General features: G+C 44.3%; 1 protein-coding gene across 10 annotated transcripts in view; it reads left to right on the top strand.

The window, feature by feature from the left end:
- Nucleotides 1-15,255, top strand: part of LOC125989407 (IQ motif and SEC7 domain-containing protein 1) — a 73,568-nt gene extending 58,313 nt beyond the window's left edge. For 8 of the 10 annotated variants that reach the window (XM_049755756.2, XM_049755757.2, XM_049755755.2 and 5 more), the window contains 13 exons: nucleotides 2,070-2,349; nucleotides 2,428-3,686; nucleotides 3,785-3,946; nucleotides 4,137-4,259; nucleotides 4,590-4,756; nucleotides 4,819-4,958; nucleotides 5,676-5,705; nucleotides 6,294-6,419; nucleotides 6,499-6,598; nucleotides 7,231-7,392; nucleotides 7,558-7,734; nucleotides 10,971-11,020; nucleotides 12,085-15,255. In XM_049755756.2, coding sequence (XP_049611713.1) covers nucleotides 2,070-2,349; nucleotides 2,428-3,686; nucleotides 3,785-3,946; nucleotides 4,137-4,259; nucleotides 4,590-4,756; nucleotides 4,819-4,958; nucleotides 5,676-5,705; nucleotides 6,294-6,419; nucleotides 6,499-6,598; nucleotides 7,231-7,392; nucleotides 7,558-7,734; nucleotides 10,971-11,020; nucleotides 12,085-12,612 — 3,304 coding nt within the window. In that variant the 3' untranslated portion in view covers nucleotides 12,613-15,255. Of the gene's footprint in view, nucleotides 1-1,257; nucleotides 1,727-2,069; nucleotides 2,350-2,427; nucleotides 3,687-3,784; nucleotides 3,947-4,136; nucleotides 4,260-4,589; nucleotides 4,757-4,818; nucleotides 4,959-5,675; nucleotides 5,706-6,293; nucleotides 6,420-6,498; nucleotides 6,599-7,230; nucleotides 7,393-7,557; nucleotides 7,735-10,970; nucleotides 11,021-12,084 lie in introns of those variants that run through there. The other 2 variants (XM_049755760.2, XM_049755765.2) reach the window with 2 other exon arrangements.
- The last annotated feature ends 4 nt before the right edge of the window (nucleotides 15,256-15,259 follow it).

Raw genomic sequence — 15,259 nt, 5'->3', positions numbered from 1 at the left:
ATCCGTTGGCTGCAAATCACTGCCAGCTGAGCTGCTTATCCATGCCGACATCGGCGTTGGAGCTTCTGGTGGATAAAAGCCAGCTGAGAGACGCACGCCACTGGGTGGCTATCTCTCGCTTCTCCTTGGCGGAAGGAAGCTCCACATATCTCTCATATTTAGATGTTGGTTTATCTGTTCCCGTAGTTTTCCAAAGCGTTGAGCAAGCTGGAGTCTCTGGAATAGTGCCCTGCTCCTTTACTGCTAGTTCCCTCCCTCTTTTTCCCTTTCAACATCCATTTCAGTCCAGTGCAAGCTCTTTGCATGCTGCATTTAGTTTCATATTTTTCCTCGGATTTTCACCACCATGACCAACTGACCGCATAAACTACGTTTCAACCTCAAACCCATTCACCGCTCCTTCTCTAACATAAAATGGCAGGAAAGATGCTTGGTACCAAGTTACCAATAAAGCTGTTGTTTATGTGCACTCCAAATTTACATGAACCTGCTAGGAAGAGGCAAAACAGGGTAGGATTATCTCCATCTGTGACACTTTATGGAGACGCACGCATGTGCGTGATACCTAACTGTATATAATCTCTGTAAAACAAAATCTGATTAGAGTTCTTGGCAATGGGTGGAAGTTTTTTTTTGTTGCTAATTGTGAAAAACACACGCACACCCATTGTCTTTGTTGGTTTAACAAGAGCTCTTTAAATGGGTCCCATGCTCGAAGGATTTTTATTTTATTCTTATATGCAGTAAGTGCCTGGTCTTATACGAACAATTTTCTTTTAAGATGTAAAAAAAAGTTGTGAATTGTTGGGATGAAGACTAGTACCAATCTGCATGTGACCCCCCACCCCCACCTTAAAAAAAAAACAAAACATAAGGAACACATTTTGGTTTACGCCACGCCTACTTGCATGCACGGCTCACATATACAATGAACGGGTCGGTCGTTTTGAGAACTGAGCCGTGTGGCCATCATATATAATGAGAACATTCAATGGCGTTTGATCTTAGAAATAAATGACTACGCCTGGTCTAAGGTTTGCTGCAGATTTCCAGGAGCATGTTCAGCATACAACGTGTGCTGACTTTAGACTTAATATTCTCAAGTAGAAATAACCTTAATAGAACTTATGTTAGTGTCTAACAATCTTACTTTGCCTTGTGTGTAAGATATTTTGTCCTTTCAACAAATGTGTGTACTAATGGACATTGGACATTTTTTTTTTCTGTGCAATACTGTTTTACAGCAATATTGCCTCAGAGTTGGTGACTTTGTAAAATAGCAAGATGTTGTACTGGCATGTTGAAGTCAAGCTGACTAATAAAGGAAGTGGATTGTGTACACTTCGTGTGGGTGTGTCGAGTTGCAACTTAAACACTTTTGCTTACCAATGAACAGGGGCCACTCTGTGCCATGCAGCAGAAGAAATACACACTGTAGCTGCTCAGGAGACATTGTAGCTGCCTGCGCAAGTTGTATTTACTTTGTCGTCGTATTCGAAAATGGACTTTGAGACGAGTGCCTCAACTGCGTGACGTTGCCCTCACTGTCGGTGATTGGCTCTTCGGGTGGCATAAAGGGAAGTTTTCCGGAGGAGTCTGTGTACTCTGGACCTGACACGGTTGAAAGAATGGTAGACAAAATATGGAGGAGAAGTTGGCACTTCCTAGAAAATCGAATGTCCTTTCGCAAAAAGCAGTCACATTATTCAGCTGAGTGTGAGAGTGAGTGAGTAACCATTTGATTTTCTTCACATTATTGCTAACTAACCAATGAGGTAGTCGGGTGATTGTATATTTGGTTTTGGTTTGATCATTTCCGTGAGATTAGTGTATATCTTTAGTGGTTGTCTTAGTTCTATATGTAATTAGAAAAAAAATGTGCAGACATAGTCTGCCTCCTTTTAAAATCAGTCATACTTATAGTTAATGTTTGTCCATGAGAGGTATAAGGAAGTTGAATTGTGTTTTATGGCACAACACTTGCAGGCGATCAAGTCTACTCGATGGAGTATAATTGTTTGAATGTTGTTGATTAAAATCTCTTGATTCTTTTTGTTTCCTGTTTGCAGTGTGGAAGGGGACGGACGGTCCAATGAGAGCGGCCCTTCCCTGGATGCAGGCGCAGGATATGGGCCAGGCCCAGTGACTCACGGGTCAGCCATCAGCCCTGACCGTTTTGATAGTTCCCTCTACAGCCACGGCGTTCAACCTGGGCCTCAGAGACCCCGTCGGCCGAAGCTCCAGCATTCACAGTCCATCCTTCGGAAGCAGGCAGAGGAAGAGGCCATCAAGCGCTCTCGCTCGCTCTCGGAGAGCTATGAGCTCTCCGCTGACCTCCAGGATAAACAGGTGTTGGTCAAATCAACACTCAATGTCATAGAACAACCATCGTTGGCTCAATTTCACAATGTTCTATCTTCTCTTCAGGTGGAAATGCTGGAGCGCAAGTATGGCGGACGATTCATAACCCGGCATGCGGCTCGCACGATCCAAACAGCCTTCCGCCAGTATCAGATGAACAAGAATTTTGAACGTCTCAGGAGCTCTATGTCTGAGAACCGCATGTCCAGACGCATCGTTCTCTCCAACATGAGGATGCAGTTGTCGTTTGAGGGTGCAGAGAAAGTGCACAGCTCCTACTTTGAAGGGAGGCAGGTGTCCATGACGGAAGACGGCGCCCCGCTGTCGATGTTGCAGTCGGAATGTGGGGATATACAGGTCCACCAGCAGGCCAATATGGCGTCTCATCCGCCCCCTCAGGGCGATCTGACCGACGCCATCACGGAACTCGAGGACGCCTTCTCTAGGCAGGTCAAATCCCTGGCCGAATCGATAGACGATGCACTGAACTGCCGTAGCCTCCAGGGGGATGACGGTCCGGACCCCGAGGTGGAGAGGGAGGTTACCTATCAGGTGAAGTCCCACCGCCGGGCAGCCGGACACATTCACGATGACGGGATGGCGTCTTATCGCGACGTCACTCTGTTCATTGACGAGGACGACATGTCGCCTCCCATTGCTCTATCGAGGTCGGGAGAGCAGCCCTCGGGCGCAGAACCAGACATGCGCTTGCGGTCTGTTAACTCCTCCCAGGACTACTGGCCCATCGACCCGAAAGATGAGGGTCGTGACACGGACACAAGCTGCCGCAGCACTCCTTCTCTGGAGTGTCAAGAGCAGCGTCTAAGAATGGACCACCTTCCCTTGTTGACGATAGAACCTCCTAGCGACAGCTCGGCGGAGTTAAGCGACCGCTCCGAACGGGGCTCGGTCAAAAGGCCTGTGTATGAGCCGCACGGCCACATCGTGACGTCATCCCAGGCGAGCCCCAAACATATTTCCCATGGTCCTCCTCCACGAGCGCCATCCCGCGATGAGGACGCCCCTCTCCGTCACCGCCACCGCCAGCTGGAGAGCCACCTGGCTATCAACGGCTCGGCAAATCGGCAGAGCAAGTCCGAGTCTGACTTTTCAGACGGAGACAACGACAGCATCAACAGCACGTCAAACTCCAACGACACGATCAACTGCAGCTCCGAGTCCTCGTCGAGGGACAGCCTGCGGGAGCAGACGCTCAGCAAGCAGACCTACCACAAAGAGACCCGCAACAGCTGGGATTCGCCCATCTTCAGCAACGACGTGATCCGCAAGAGACATTACCGCATCGGCCTCAATCTCTTCAACAAGTAAGAACTAGTTTTGCAAGCAGCGCATTTCTTTCATTTGAACAAATCATTTCAATTATGAATATATTTCTCTCTTTAATTCTCGCGGCTTTTATCAGGAAGCCAGAGAAGGGCATCCAATACTTGACCGAGAGGGGCTTCATCCCTGACACCCCGGTCGGTGTGGCTCACTTCTTGCTGCAAAGGAAAGGCCTGAGCCGGCAGATGATCGGAGAGTTCCTAGGAAATAGACAGAAACAGTTCAACAGGGATGTTTTGGAGTGAGTATGACACTGCCGAACGTGGCTGAACTTACTATTGATAATGTATCATAATACAATTTTTTATTGTTTTAAATGTGATAGTTATGAACGTGAGACTGATATAAAATGTTGCGTTGCTGCTGAGTGTGCATAATCATGTTTTATTTTGCACTCAATCTCTCTGTGTATGTGTATGTGTGCTGTGTAGCTGTGTGGTAGATGAAATGGACTTCCAGAGCATGGAGCTGGATGAAGCTCTCAGGAAATTTCAGAACCACATCCGTGTCCAAGGAGAAGCCCAGAAGGTGGAACGACTCATTGAAGCCTTCAGGTACGCACGGGCACACACACACAGCCCAAGACTATGCATAAGCACACATGCTAACAAAATTGGTATACTATATTAACTGTGGATGAATTTGGTGGGGATATAATAATAAAAATGATAATATTAATAATCCCCCCATTTTCACAAAAGTGTGCTAATTGCTTATGAACGCCATTGTCACCAGTGTTCCTCCTGTGGATAAAGTATCGATGCAAAAAAATAGAACCGTTGATAATACATACTTCCTATTTTCTTTAGAGCGCATTTCCTCACTATTTACATCATTTCCCCCTGCATTATGTAATCTTGTACCGTGTCGTGTTATGTCTGCAGCCAGCGCTACTGCATCTGCAACCCAACGGTGGTGCGGCAGTTCCGGAACCCTGACACGATTTTCATCCTGGCCTTCGCCATCATCCTCCTCAACACAGATATGTACAGCCCCAACGTGAAGCCTGAGAGGAAGATGAAGCTGGAGGATTTCATCAAGAACTTAAGAGGTAAACATGTGCATGCTTTTCACGGAATTTAGTGAAAGGTACAAGCTAACTTTGCTTGGCAGGTGTGGATGATGGTGAGGATATTCCGAGGGAGACTCTGGTTGGGATCTATGAGAGGATCCGAAAGCGGGAACTGAAGACCAATGAAGACCATGTGTCGCAGGTCCAGAAAGTTGAGAAGCTCATTGTCGGGAAGAAACCAGTGAGTAGCATCTTTGATTGTGCAGGTTTGAGATCAACCAGAAAGACTTACAGAATTACTTTTTTTAAAATGGTGCCTAAATTGGATTATATATATATGTCTCGCAAAAGTAGATACATGCAAAGAGTTAAAGGTGCCACCTTTAAGACTCAGTGGCCTCCGGGGATATCACCCCCGTGCTTTTGTCCAATTAAATCGTGTGCACATCATCATCCATACCCCGGGGAGAGAACCGTTTTAAAATATAAAAGACTGCAGTGCCATTAGTGACAACTATATAAGTGACTCACCAGTCGGTTGTCATTTCATTTCTGTGTATTAATTATCCGAGTTCCAGCCCCTAGGTTGCATTTCCAAATGATGTGAATAAATAATGCAGCCTCTGGGAGAGGTTTGTCTTTTAGCGACTACTTGGTTTCCAATGGGATGAAATCAGCTGCACCAGTAACAACTGGATGAGCTGAAATTAATCGCACTTAGTGGCGGGATGATCCCAGGGGTATACTCGCATACAAATCTCTTTAGGAATTTGAATACAATAAGAGGATAGTCATCAATTGCTGCATGCTGAGTATGTTTTTTTTAGGTCTTTTTTTCTATTTGCGTGTGTGTACTATTCTCACAGACCTCCCTTGTGTCCTTCCTCTAAAAATGAATGGTTAATTATTGATGCATATTTTCTGACGATTTTTTTTCTTTTTTTGCTTTTGCTTTTAGATCGGATCACTCCATCATGGCCTTGGATGTGTAAGTTGCCAGAACAAAATCAACACTGCTCACCTTAACGAGAAATAATTACATCTATTGCTTACAATCAATCGTCTGAATTCGAAAGGGAAATGTAGCAAATGGCAGTGTGTTATCCCCGTCAAGTCTACCCATGATTAGTCACAATTAAATATTTTTTAAATTACAAATGTACGTAGTGTAAATAAGAGGTTGAGCACTAAAAAGCAGAACATGTTGTGTTATTAAAGCCCATTAGCAAGCTTACCTGAATGGTTGAGAAAAAAAAGACTTTTGTAGAGCTATAAGAAACTCAGGTTAGTTTTCATACAATATACAAATGTGTTTACTTAAAAAAAATAAGCCAATATCCCCAGAAATCTGTATCGCTCATTTTATTTGTATTTATAATTTTGGCATAGAAATACGATTATTTTTGCCGTCACCTAATATGTCAAAATGAAAAGTAACCTGAACAGAGAACCAGAAACATGGTGCAAGCAAAATAAGTCTGCATTTTCTGCTTTAGTCATTCATCCCATTTGACGACAGTGGCCACTGATGTGCTCATCTGTGTTTATAGTAGAAATACTTTTTTTCTACCGGAAGGTTCTATCACTGCCCCATCGCCGCTTGGTGTGTTACTGCCGCCTCTTTGAAGTGCCAGATCCCAACAAGCTCCAGAAGCTGGGCCTGCATCAGCGGGAGATCTTCCTGTTCAATGACCTACTTGTGGTAAACGTCCCCTTCATCTCGTTTCCGATTCCCTCTTTACTCCCCATGAACCAATTCTCACCTGATTGAATCTTTGTAGGTGACAAAGATTTTTCAGAAGAAGAAGAACTCTGTGACATACAGCTTCAGACAGTCCTTTTCGCTCTATGGGATGCAAGTCATGCTGTTTGAAAACCAATGTAAGTCCTTTTGATTCGATTGTCAGATTCACTCAAGACCAATAAGATTCTTCAAATGAAACTATTAATATGACAACATCCATGGCAAAATACTTTTGAAAGCCACAATTTTTTACAGGCTTTTTTTTAGTCATGGCAACCTAAATTTTTTTTTGTTTCATTATCTGGTTCATCTAAGACAGCGACATAAGATGACAGGAAGCACAATTACATGCTCTTAGTACGTGTGTTTTTTTTTTTAGTGCTCTTGCTGTGAGATGTCGTTTACGTGAAACGGAAGGAAGAAAACATGATTAGCATTTTGAAGGGTTTTAATGCACACTCGGGGAGCGCTCAAATTTTTTGGTCTTTGCCATTTTGAATCAGAATGAACAACAAACTGAATTAGTTGTTTATGCTCCCATTTGAGCTGGCTCAGTAGGCTTCAGAAATTTAAGTACAGTATAACTTTCAACCACCAAAACATTTTTTTCTGTTCAGGGATGCAAGTAAATAATGAAATATTCAAATATTGAAATAATTTAACGAATGAATATATTTTACTAGTGTGTTTGTTCTTTTCCCCCTGTCAACTTTGAAACAACTCAGTATAAACTGAGGATGTGTGTGTTCATAACTTCTGCATTCTGCAGATTACCCAAATGGAATCAGACTTACGTCAGCCATTCCAGGTGCGGATATCAAAGTCCTCATCAACTTCAACGCGCCCAACCCCCAGGACCGCAAGAAGTTCACAGATGACTTGCGAGAGTCCATTGCTGAGGTTCAGGAAATGGAGAAATACAGAATAGAATGTGAGCTGCCGTTTTTTTATTGGGTTTTTTCCCACTCCCCAACTCCCCTCTCTCCATCTCTAGTAGATGTTTCAAAAATTAGCAAATAATTTGGAATCATTACTGTGTTGGCAGCCAAGTCACCGTCACCACTTATCATGGGTGTTTTTTGGACCCTTTTCACAGCCGAGCTTGAGAAGCAGAAGGGGGTGGTGAGGCCCAGCATGTCTCAGAGCTCTGGCCTGAAGAAAGAAGCTGGCAATGGCAGCATGAATCGTGCGAGTCTGGATGACACCTATGCCATGGGCGAAGGGCTGAAGAGGAGCGCCCTCAGCAGCTCCCTGCGAGATCTCTCCGAAGCAGGTACCACCAGTGCAGCTTTTGTCTTTTCCAGAAATTTATTTCAAGGAAAAGAGCTCCTCTGTCATCCACTTATTTGTGATAGCAAAATGTTCTTTCAATGCACGCTACATTGGCACTTTTGAATCCACTCGCCCACCCATTGGATATTTTGCTTTACAAAGTTTGTTATGAGTGACCTACAGTGACATTTGTTTCTCTACTTAAAATTATGAAGTTTATCTTGGTTGTACTTTGGGAGGGAAATGACATTTAGACGTCCGAAATTCAAATACTGTAGCAAAAGCAATTCACACAAAGACATTTAAGAAGATATTTGCAAATTGTAGCATGCAGGTGAAAGCTGGAAGTGTGAATAACAAAACAATGGATAAAGCAGATCGACTTTTGACCCTGTAGCATTGACAATCTCGTTAAAATCAATGAAGGTCTTGCTCAGGCAAGTTGAGAACCAATTAGTTATACTGTGACTGGTAGAAGAGCAACAAGTGATAATGATATTTTGATTTTGTTACCATGGACATCTTGGATCAAATACTCTTTCAAATCAAACAAGTATCTTAAGTTGGTATAAAAGAAGTAATTGGACAATAGTTGTGGTGGATTGTTAGGCAAAACACTTAACTTTTCAAAACAATAGTTGTTAACCAAGCAATGTGTTTTATATTTATTTGCTGCCACCAGAAAAGGCTTCTAAAATCTAATTTTAAGACTAGCAGAAGTTTCTCCGCTTCGCAAAGTCACTGACAGAGATAAGCAATCAAGTGGGGTGATTTTTTATTTATTTCTTAATGCCTATACTGATCTTTATGTATAGTTGTATACCGCTACGCTTTTTTGGGCTTCCATTTTAATGCTGGTCTGATGCTCAAGTCTATGCATTGTTCACCTTTGAGCTTAAGTTAATCGATTTGCACCAGAGTTAAGGATGCGTCTCGCTCGGTCTGCTTGTTTGGTGTGCACCAGGCTTTGGATGATATTTCTGTAGAAGGGGGCTCAGAAACAAAAATCGCTAGATCATGCACATGATTTCTTATTCAGATGGTGCTTCACAGATGTGCAAGATAACCATTCTATCAGCATCGAGATACCATCACGGAGGCTAGCTTTTGAACTTTGTCCTGATGGCAATTCGGATGCTCATTTTCCATGATTTCCAAATCACACAGCTGGGTAGTTTTGATATATGGCTTTGGCTTTACTGTACTGGTAGAATATTAACTTGTATTTGTAGAAGTAGTAATGAACTGTGTTACCTGACAGTGCTTTTCTGAAGTGTTCCTGAAGCCAGCCACATGGCAAAATACTTTACTCAACCATTCGGATTTTTAAGTGCCGCCTGATCAAAAATCACAGGCTTTCAACGGTAATTATTACTCTTGCCACTTAGATGGCACACTTACATTCCTTGCAATTATATGTTGAGAAAGGTTCTTAAATGATTTGCTCTCGCAAATAGTGAACCTGGCTCCATCCATGCTTTGGGGATGCACCTTTAATACCCAATCATGGCGCTCACTTGTTTTCAATTATCCTGTTCACGTGTGGAATGTTCCAAACAGGTGTTGTTGTTGTTGTTTTAATAAGCATTCCTCAACTTTCCCACTCTTTTGTTGCCCCTTGCCATCTTTTTTTGGAACAAACAAGTTTGGTGTGGAGCAAGTTGCTGCCAGTTTTTTTTTTTTTTTTTTGCGGTGGTCCTCTGCAGTCTGTTTTAACCACGTTGCTCGGTGTGATGCGGACCTTTGATTGACTGAAATATCATCAAATTAAAGGTTAAGCCCAGCAATTTGTATAGCACTGCAAATGTCATGGGTGCAAGTAGAGCCCCCTATTGTTTGTGGTTCCTTTTATTTTGAAACTGTAGTCAAGGATGAAGATGGTTGCAGTAGCCTGTCTATGAATGCAATCTTTCTACATTGTGTCATAATTCTGGCGCCGTTAAGAACACCGTGAAGTCAGCCTACTACATAATGATAAAAACAATCAAAGTGTATGTATTCACAGTCGGTTAGTTGTTCTGTCGCGATGAAACAAACTGACAGGCAACCCTCGACCACTGACCATGAGATGAGGAGCAAGTCCATTCATGTTCACTTTTGTTTTTTCCAAACCACTTTGCATCTTTACATTTTCTTTCATCCGAGCACATTGTCATGATATTTTGAGTAGAGAAATCCTGTCCCATTTCCTCTCATGAATATTTGTCATGCAAACAAATCCGCCCTGATGCAGAAGCTACTTGAAGTTATCAAGTGATTCTCTTGAATGAAATCCAATCCAGGCTTTGTCTCACTGTTGCTTAAGCTGTAATGCAAAGCGATAGATCGGTCAATAGCTTTCGTCCTTGTTTCCCACGCCGGATGTTGCTCGTTGGGGGTTTCTTTGATTTCTTTTCCTGCCATACTACATTCCATGTGTATTTACCGTTATTTCCATACACATCAGGTATTTTCCTGTTTATGTGTAATTACTGGTCATGTATCATTGGCTGAGTGTGCCTAACGATAGCCCTCAGCCCCTCTTAATAATGCCTGTACATCCCATGTGTAACAGCCACTGTATTGCTTTTGATGTATCCCCTCCTTTGTGACTGTCACTGAGGCTGTTTTGGTCATTTGGAAACGGAAAGCTTGTCACATTTAATCAAGACAGCTTGGGGGAAAATGTCGGCGAAACATTATTTGGGATTTGTTGGCCTATCTGACGTCATCCATTCAATTCCAATTCTTTGCCTACCATTTGACTGAGCTGTTAGTGGGAAATGCGCTTGAAATTGTAACCCGTACAAAGATGCTACTTCCGAGTAAAAACATGGCGGTTTTGTGGCTGTTTCTCAATAGCAACGTTGGAAAGAAGTAACAGGTCGAAAGAATGCTCTCCGAGAACAGCCTTTTAGACGACTTTGCGAAACGCAACGCACCCCCAGGATAGCCGGCAACCTGAACGAGTCAGCGCGAGGAGCACGTCCTGATCCTTGTACAGCTAGATTTCGACTTTGACTTGGAACGCAATGTTCTTGGTCCAAAGTTTCTCAAGTACACAACAATGCACATTGAGAAACAGCCAAACAGCCAGTATACCCAGGGTCCAGCCACTTCCCGCCCATACTGGGGCCTTACTCACAGTCACAATGCGCTGCGCTGCCCCCTACTGGAGCGGCAGGCGGCCCGAGCGTCTGTAGTTGCTCCAGGAGTTGCTGTCGATCTCTAATCTGTGGTATTGCATGTCTCGGCCAGGCAAGCGGGGGCGTCGCAGCAGTGCAGGATCACTAGACAGCAATATGGAAGTAAGTTGGAAGCAGCTGGTCTCCAAGCTACTCTTCATGTGATGATGTGCACTGTGAAAACACACCATTTCTTTTTGGTCTGACGCCTTCTTTGCTTCATAGACTCAGTCCATTTGTTTGGATCATGTATTTTTTCTTCCTGGGATGCCTTACACCTGCTTGCCTCCGTGTAGTGTGCATGCATGGGTTGCCTGCCTCTGATCCCACCCTCCCCCTTTATTTCGGAAGCCAAACAGCTCCAGTTTTGGTCATGCCATTTTGACCAAAAGTCATATCCTCAGCAAAGCATGACTCGACTAATCCCTTCCTCGTCGCCTGTCTCTGTCTTCCATTCACTCCCATCCAAGCGGTTTTCATTTGGTTGCTCTTCTCTCAGGCGGGTAGCTCAGTAAGACACCAACTAGTCTTTTGTACTCGCTGTCCAGAGCTCTCTTCACCCACAACTTCTAAGTAACATTAGGAAGGCTGGAATAATGGGGCTTTCACAGTCTGCAATTTACTGCTGGGCAGACTAATAATGACGTGGATTTCATTCACTGGTCTCTCACTCGCACCATTTGCCCATGAGTTCTTGTGTTGTGTTCAAGTCTGGAACCCTGAAAAATGCCATTCTGCTTTTAAAGGCATCATGCGGGTCGGCTTCCTTGAGTCTGAGCTTAAGCATGAGTCCGAGGATGAGAGTTAATGCGTGCATATTGACAACAAAAGGGGTGGGGGGGAGCGGTCAGGCCTGTCGTGAAGTGTCCTGCCCTTGAGTCGGCCTGTCACGTCCTCTGCATGCGTCCACGCGCTGACTTCTGTTTACTTTAACAAGATGCATGTGTGACTCTGCCACACGTCCTCAGGAGACGCGCTATTACCGTGACATTTCTCAAGTCGCCTTTGACACCCGCCACCCTCCCCTCTCCCCGAAGTTGAACTGTTTCTTCTGCAGACCATGGAGACATTTCCGTTTTGTCATTTGCATGCCTGAAAACATTTTGCTACTTAAAATAAGACACCTCCAGAAGAGCCGTTGTTTTGCTTCATGTCTGACGCGCGTGCTGTTGCCTATATCCCCGCAGGGGTCCATCATTAGCAGCCCGCACACGCGCCGAAGAGCCGCCACCCCGCGCGAGGGGACGCCACGCGAGCATCCTCCCCTCCCCAACTCGGCATCCACCTCCATCCTGGGCTCGCTATTTGGCAGCAAGAGAGGCAAACCGTCCTCCCAAAGCCACGGGCCTCACCCCCCGCCCGGCCACCCTACGCTCATCTCCCACAAGCCCCACCCAACCAACCTGCACCACACAGCGCAGGTGGTGCACGGTGCGCCGCTGCCGCACCACGGCCACCACCCGCAGTACTGCCAAGTCCCTCAGAACCCGCCGCCTTACCACCACCATCACCACTACCACCCACCTCCACACACGCAGTACCACAAGCACCCCGGCTACCCCGCGCATGCCCAGCACAGCCACTACAGCCAGCATTCTCATCACAGCTCCCAGCCGCAGCATGGTGGTGGTGGGGGGCACCACAGTAGCCAGCAAGCAGGCGCAGCACCCGGCGGACCCAAAAGCAAACACAGTGGCATCAGCACCGTAGTGTGATGACGTGACGGCGACGGAGGGCACCGCCGGCGAGGGACAGTTTCTGACACCAAAGGGATGACTGATGGCGCGACTTGCACGACGGCCTGTCCACTGTGTTTTACTGCTGCTGCCATGGAAACCACCTGCAGGCACTGTTTCACCTCCACGTCCAACTAATAGGCAGGATGGACAATTGGACCACAACTATCCCACCAGGGGCCTTTATTACTAGTATGTTTGATTCCGGGTTTGTCCCCCCCCCCCCCCCCCCCCCCACCCGCGCCCTCTCCCCCTCATCATTGGCGGCGGGTGGATCTGTACACACACATGCGCACACATCGGCGGGCTGCCCCTTTCCACAGCCTCCATGTAATCAGGAGGAAAGACAACCCTGGCACAACAATGATGGCGACATTGTGGTGCACAACTTTTTCAGTTTGGATGCTATTTATCCCTGCCTCCGATTGAGCTCACATGTAATGAAGATATAATTATTTGACTCAAAGCGGAGGACAGGTGAGCGATGTCTGAGTTCTATTAGTTCTAGTGCTGTATTTACCGTAGATGACAGCTGTACGTGTTGTCTCCTAGCGCTCATACATAAATGTGCCAATTATTAACGCATAATCTATTTAGTCAAGACTTGCTGTACAGTATGTCGTGAGTAATTTGTAAGATTATACCTACAATTATTATCAGCAAAAAGTTATCAGTATTATACTGACTCTGGGGTAGCAAAGCTGTAGATGCGCAAGCAGTGAAATCAGCCTCTAATCTATCTTGGGAGTTTGGCCTTTCCAAGGGAGAAGAAGGAGCTTTGAGATGGCAGCTGTTGCAACGCCACTACATTGATTCTTCTTGCCCACGAGCCACTTTAAAGTACAAATTTGTCGTTGCGACTCGTAAAATATTTTAGACAGAGGCTTGGAGCATGAATGTTGAAAGAAATGCAGAGGTTATAAGTAACAGCTGCCATCTCCACTAATTAAACCCGACTAGAAATTTTTTTTTGCTGTTTTTTTTTTCCCTCACCAACAAGTTTTTGGTGAGTGACTTAAATCTGACATAGTAAATAATTTTTGTATCATATGTGCAATATCCTTGTACTGATTAGGAACACGCAAAGTGTCCCTAAGATTCGTGCGATTTGTTTGTTTGTTTTGTGTCATTATTTATTTTTGTTTTTCGGCCCCTCTCTGTCTAAATTAATGCTCGCTGCAGGCTCAGAGCCCTGGTGGAATGTCTAGTGATTTTTTTGCATGTACTGTTATTGATGTGAGGCTGTCCTCTGCACATTGTATAACAAATCAGTGTTACCAGTAAGTTTTAAGTGCAATCATGTTCCCAAATGCAGACTTGTACTGAGAGTGGAAGTCTTCTGTTGTCCAGGTGATAAAGCAACTCCCCCCCTTATTTAGGAGTACCTACAAGGGGAAGATAGAGTGAGGAGGAATGTGTGTATATATTTTATTAAAGGAGTAGCTACTTCTTGGCCAGGTATATTTTGCTGGATAAGCACATAAAATAATCTTTCTTTTAATAATAAATGCAGTTGTACCGCAGAAATGTATACTGAACAAAGAAACTTGGAGTATGTAAAGAATAACTTTATACATTCGACAAATAAGAGTCTATTCTAGTGTGCACATTGGTAACAGTAGACAATTTGTTCCAATTATTCAGGTTGTACAGGTATATTAAGAATCACGAAAAAAAAATTCATGGCCATCAATCAGGCTTTCACCTTCCTGATTCTCACATATCAGACAGGAGCTGAATGTTTCTTTCTATTGAGTTCCGTGTTTTGCTATGATTTGGACCCTCATGTTCCGTTCGTGTATGGTGCGTGTCTACAGTCATTTCTTTGTGAAAAGGAACCCCAACAATGCACTGCATGGATCCGATGCATCACATGTCCTATTCACTGTGAGACAAATGGGGGGAGGGGGGAGGAGATCAGCCTATCATAGAAACTGGCTTAGTTTTGTTTTTTATAATTTGGAGTTTGCCAACGTTGCCGTGTTTTTTTATTTTTTTCCCCGTGTTAGGCTGGTTAATATTAAAGCTCGGAATGCATTTCATCAACAAAGCCATTGTGTGTACATTATAAACATAAAGAACGTTGCACTTCCTTAGCTGAGGGCTTTCGTTGTGTAAATATGAGATTTGGATGTGCAAACTGCTTGGATGGAGGATTTATCTTTATGAAGGTGTAAAGGGACCAAGTTGGTGGTTATATGATACTGTACATAGTGTGAATACGATCCATACTTTATTCTGATATCTGCAGTTTTGATCAGGATGTAAAAACATCCCCTCATAGAATGAGTGAGGGCTGAACATATCGATTGTCTCGGGAATCGACATTTGCTGTAGAGATCAAAAGCTGACTGTTAGAAAAGTTCGCTGCCATTTCCATCATGCTCCTTCCGTGCAGACATACACATACAACAACACCAGACAAATGAATCTTACCGCGACCTGTTCGTTCTGGTGTGAGACTAATTAAAAGAAGAAGGAAAAAAAAGAAAATACAAGAATGGCCTCATTTATGTGTGCATTCTGTTTGTACAGTGAGTAGTGAGTCAGTAAGACCCCAGTTATTGTAAAACTTCAACTGTGACAATGTTGAGAACGCAAAATAAACAAATATATGACTTATGAT

Source organism: Syngnathus scovelli, chromosome 2, assembly GCF_024217435.2.
Source record: "Syngnathus scovelli strain Florida chromosome 2, RoL_Ssco_1.2, whole genome shotgun sequence".
In the NCBI taxonomy this organism is placed as follows: domain Eukaryota; kingdom Metazoa; phylum Chordata; class Actinopteri; order Syngnathiformes; family Syngnathidae; genus Syngnathus; species Syngnathus scovelli.
This window is presented reverse-complemented; position numbering and strand designations above follow the sequence as displayed.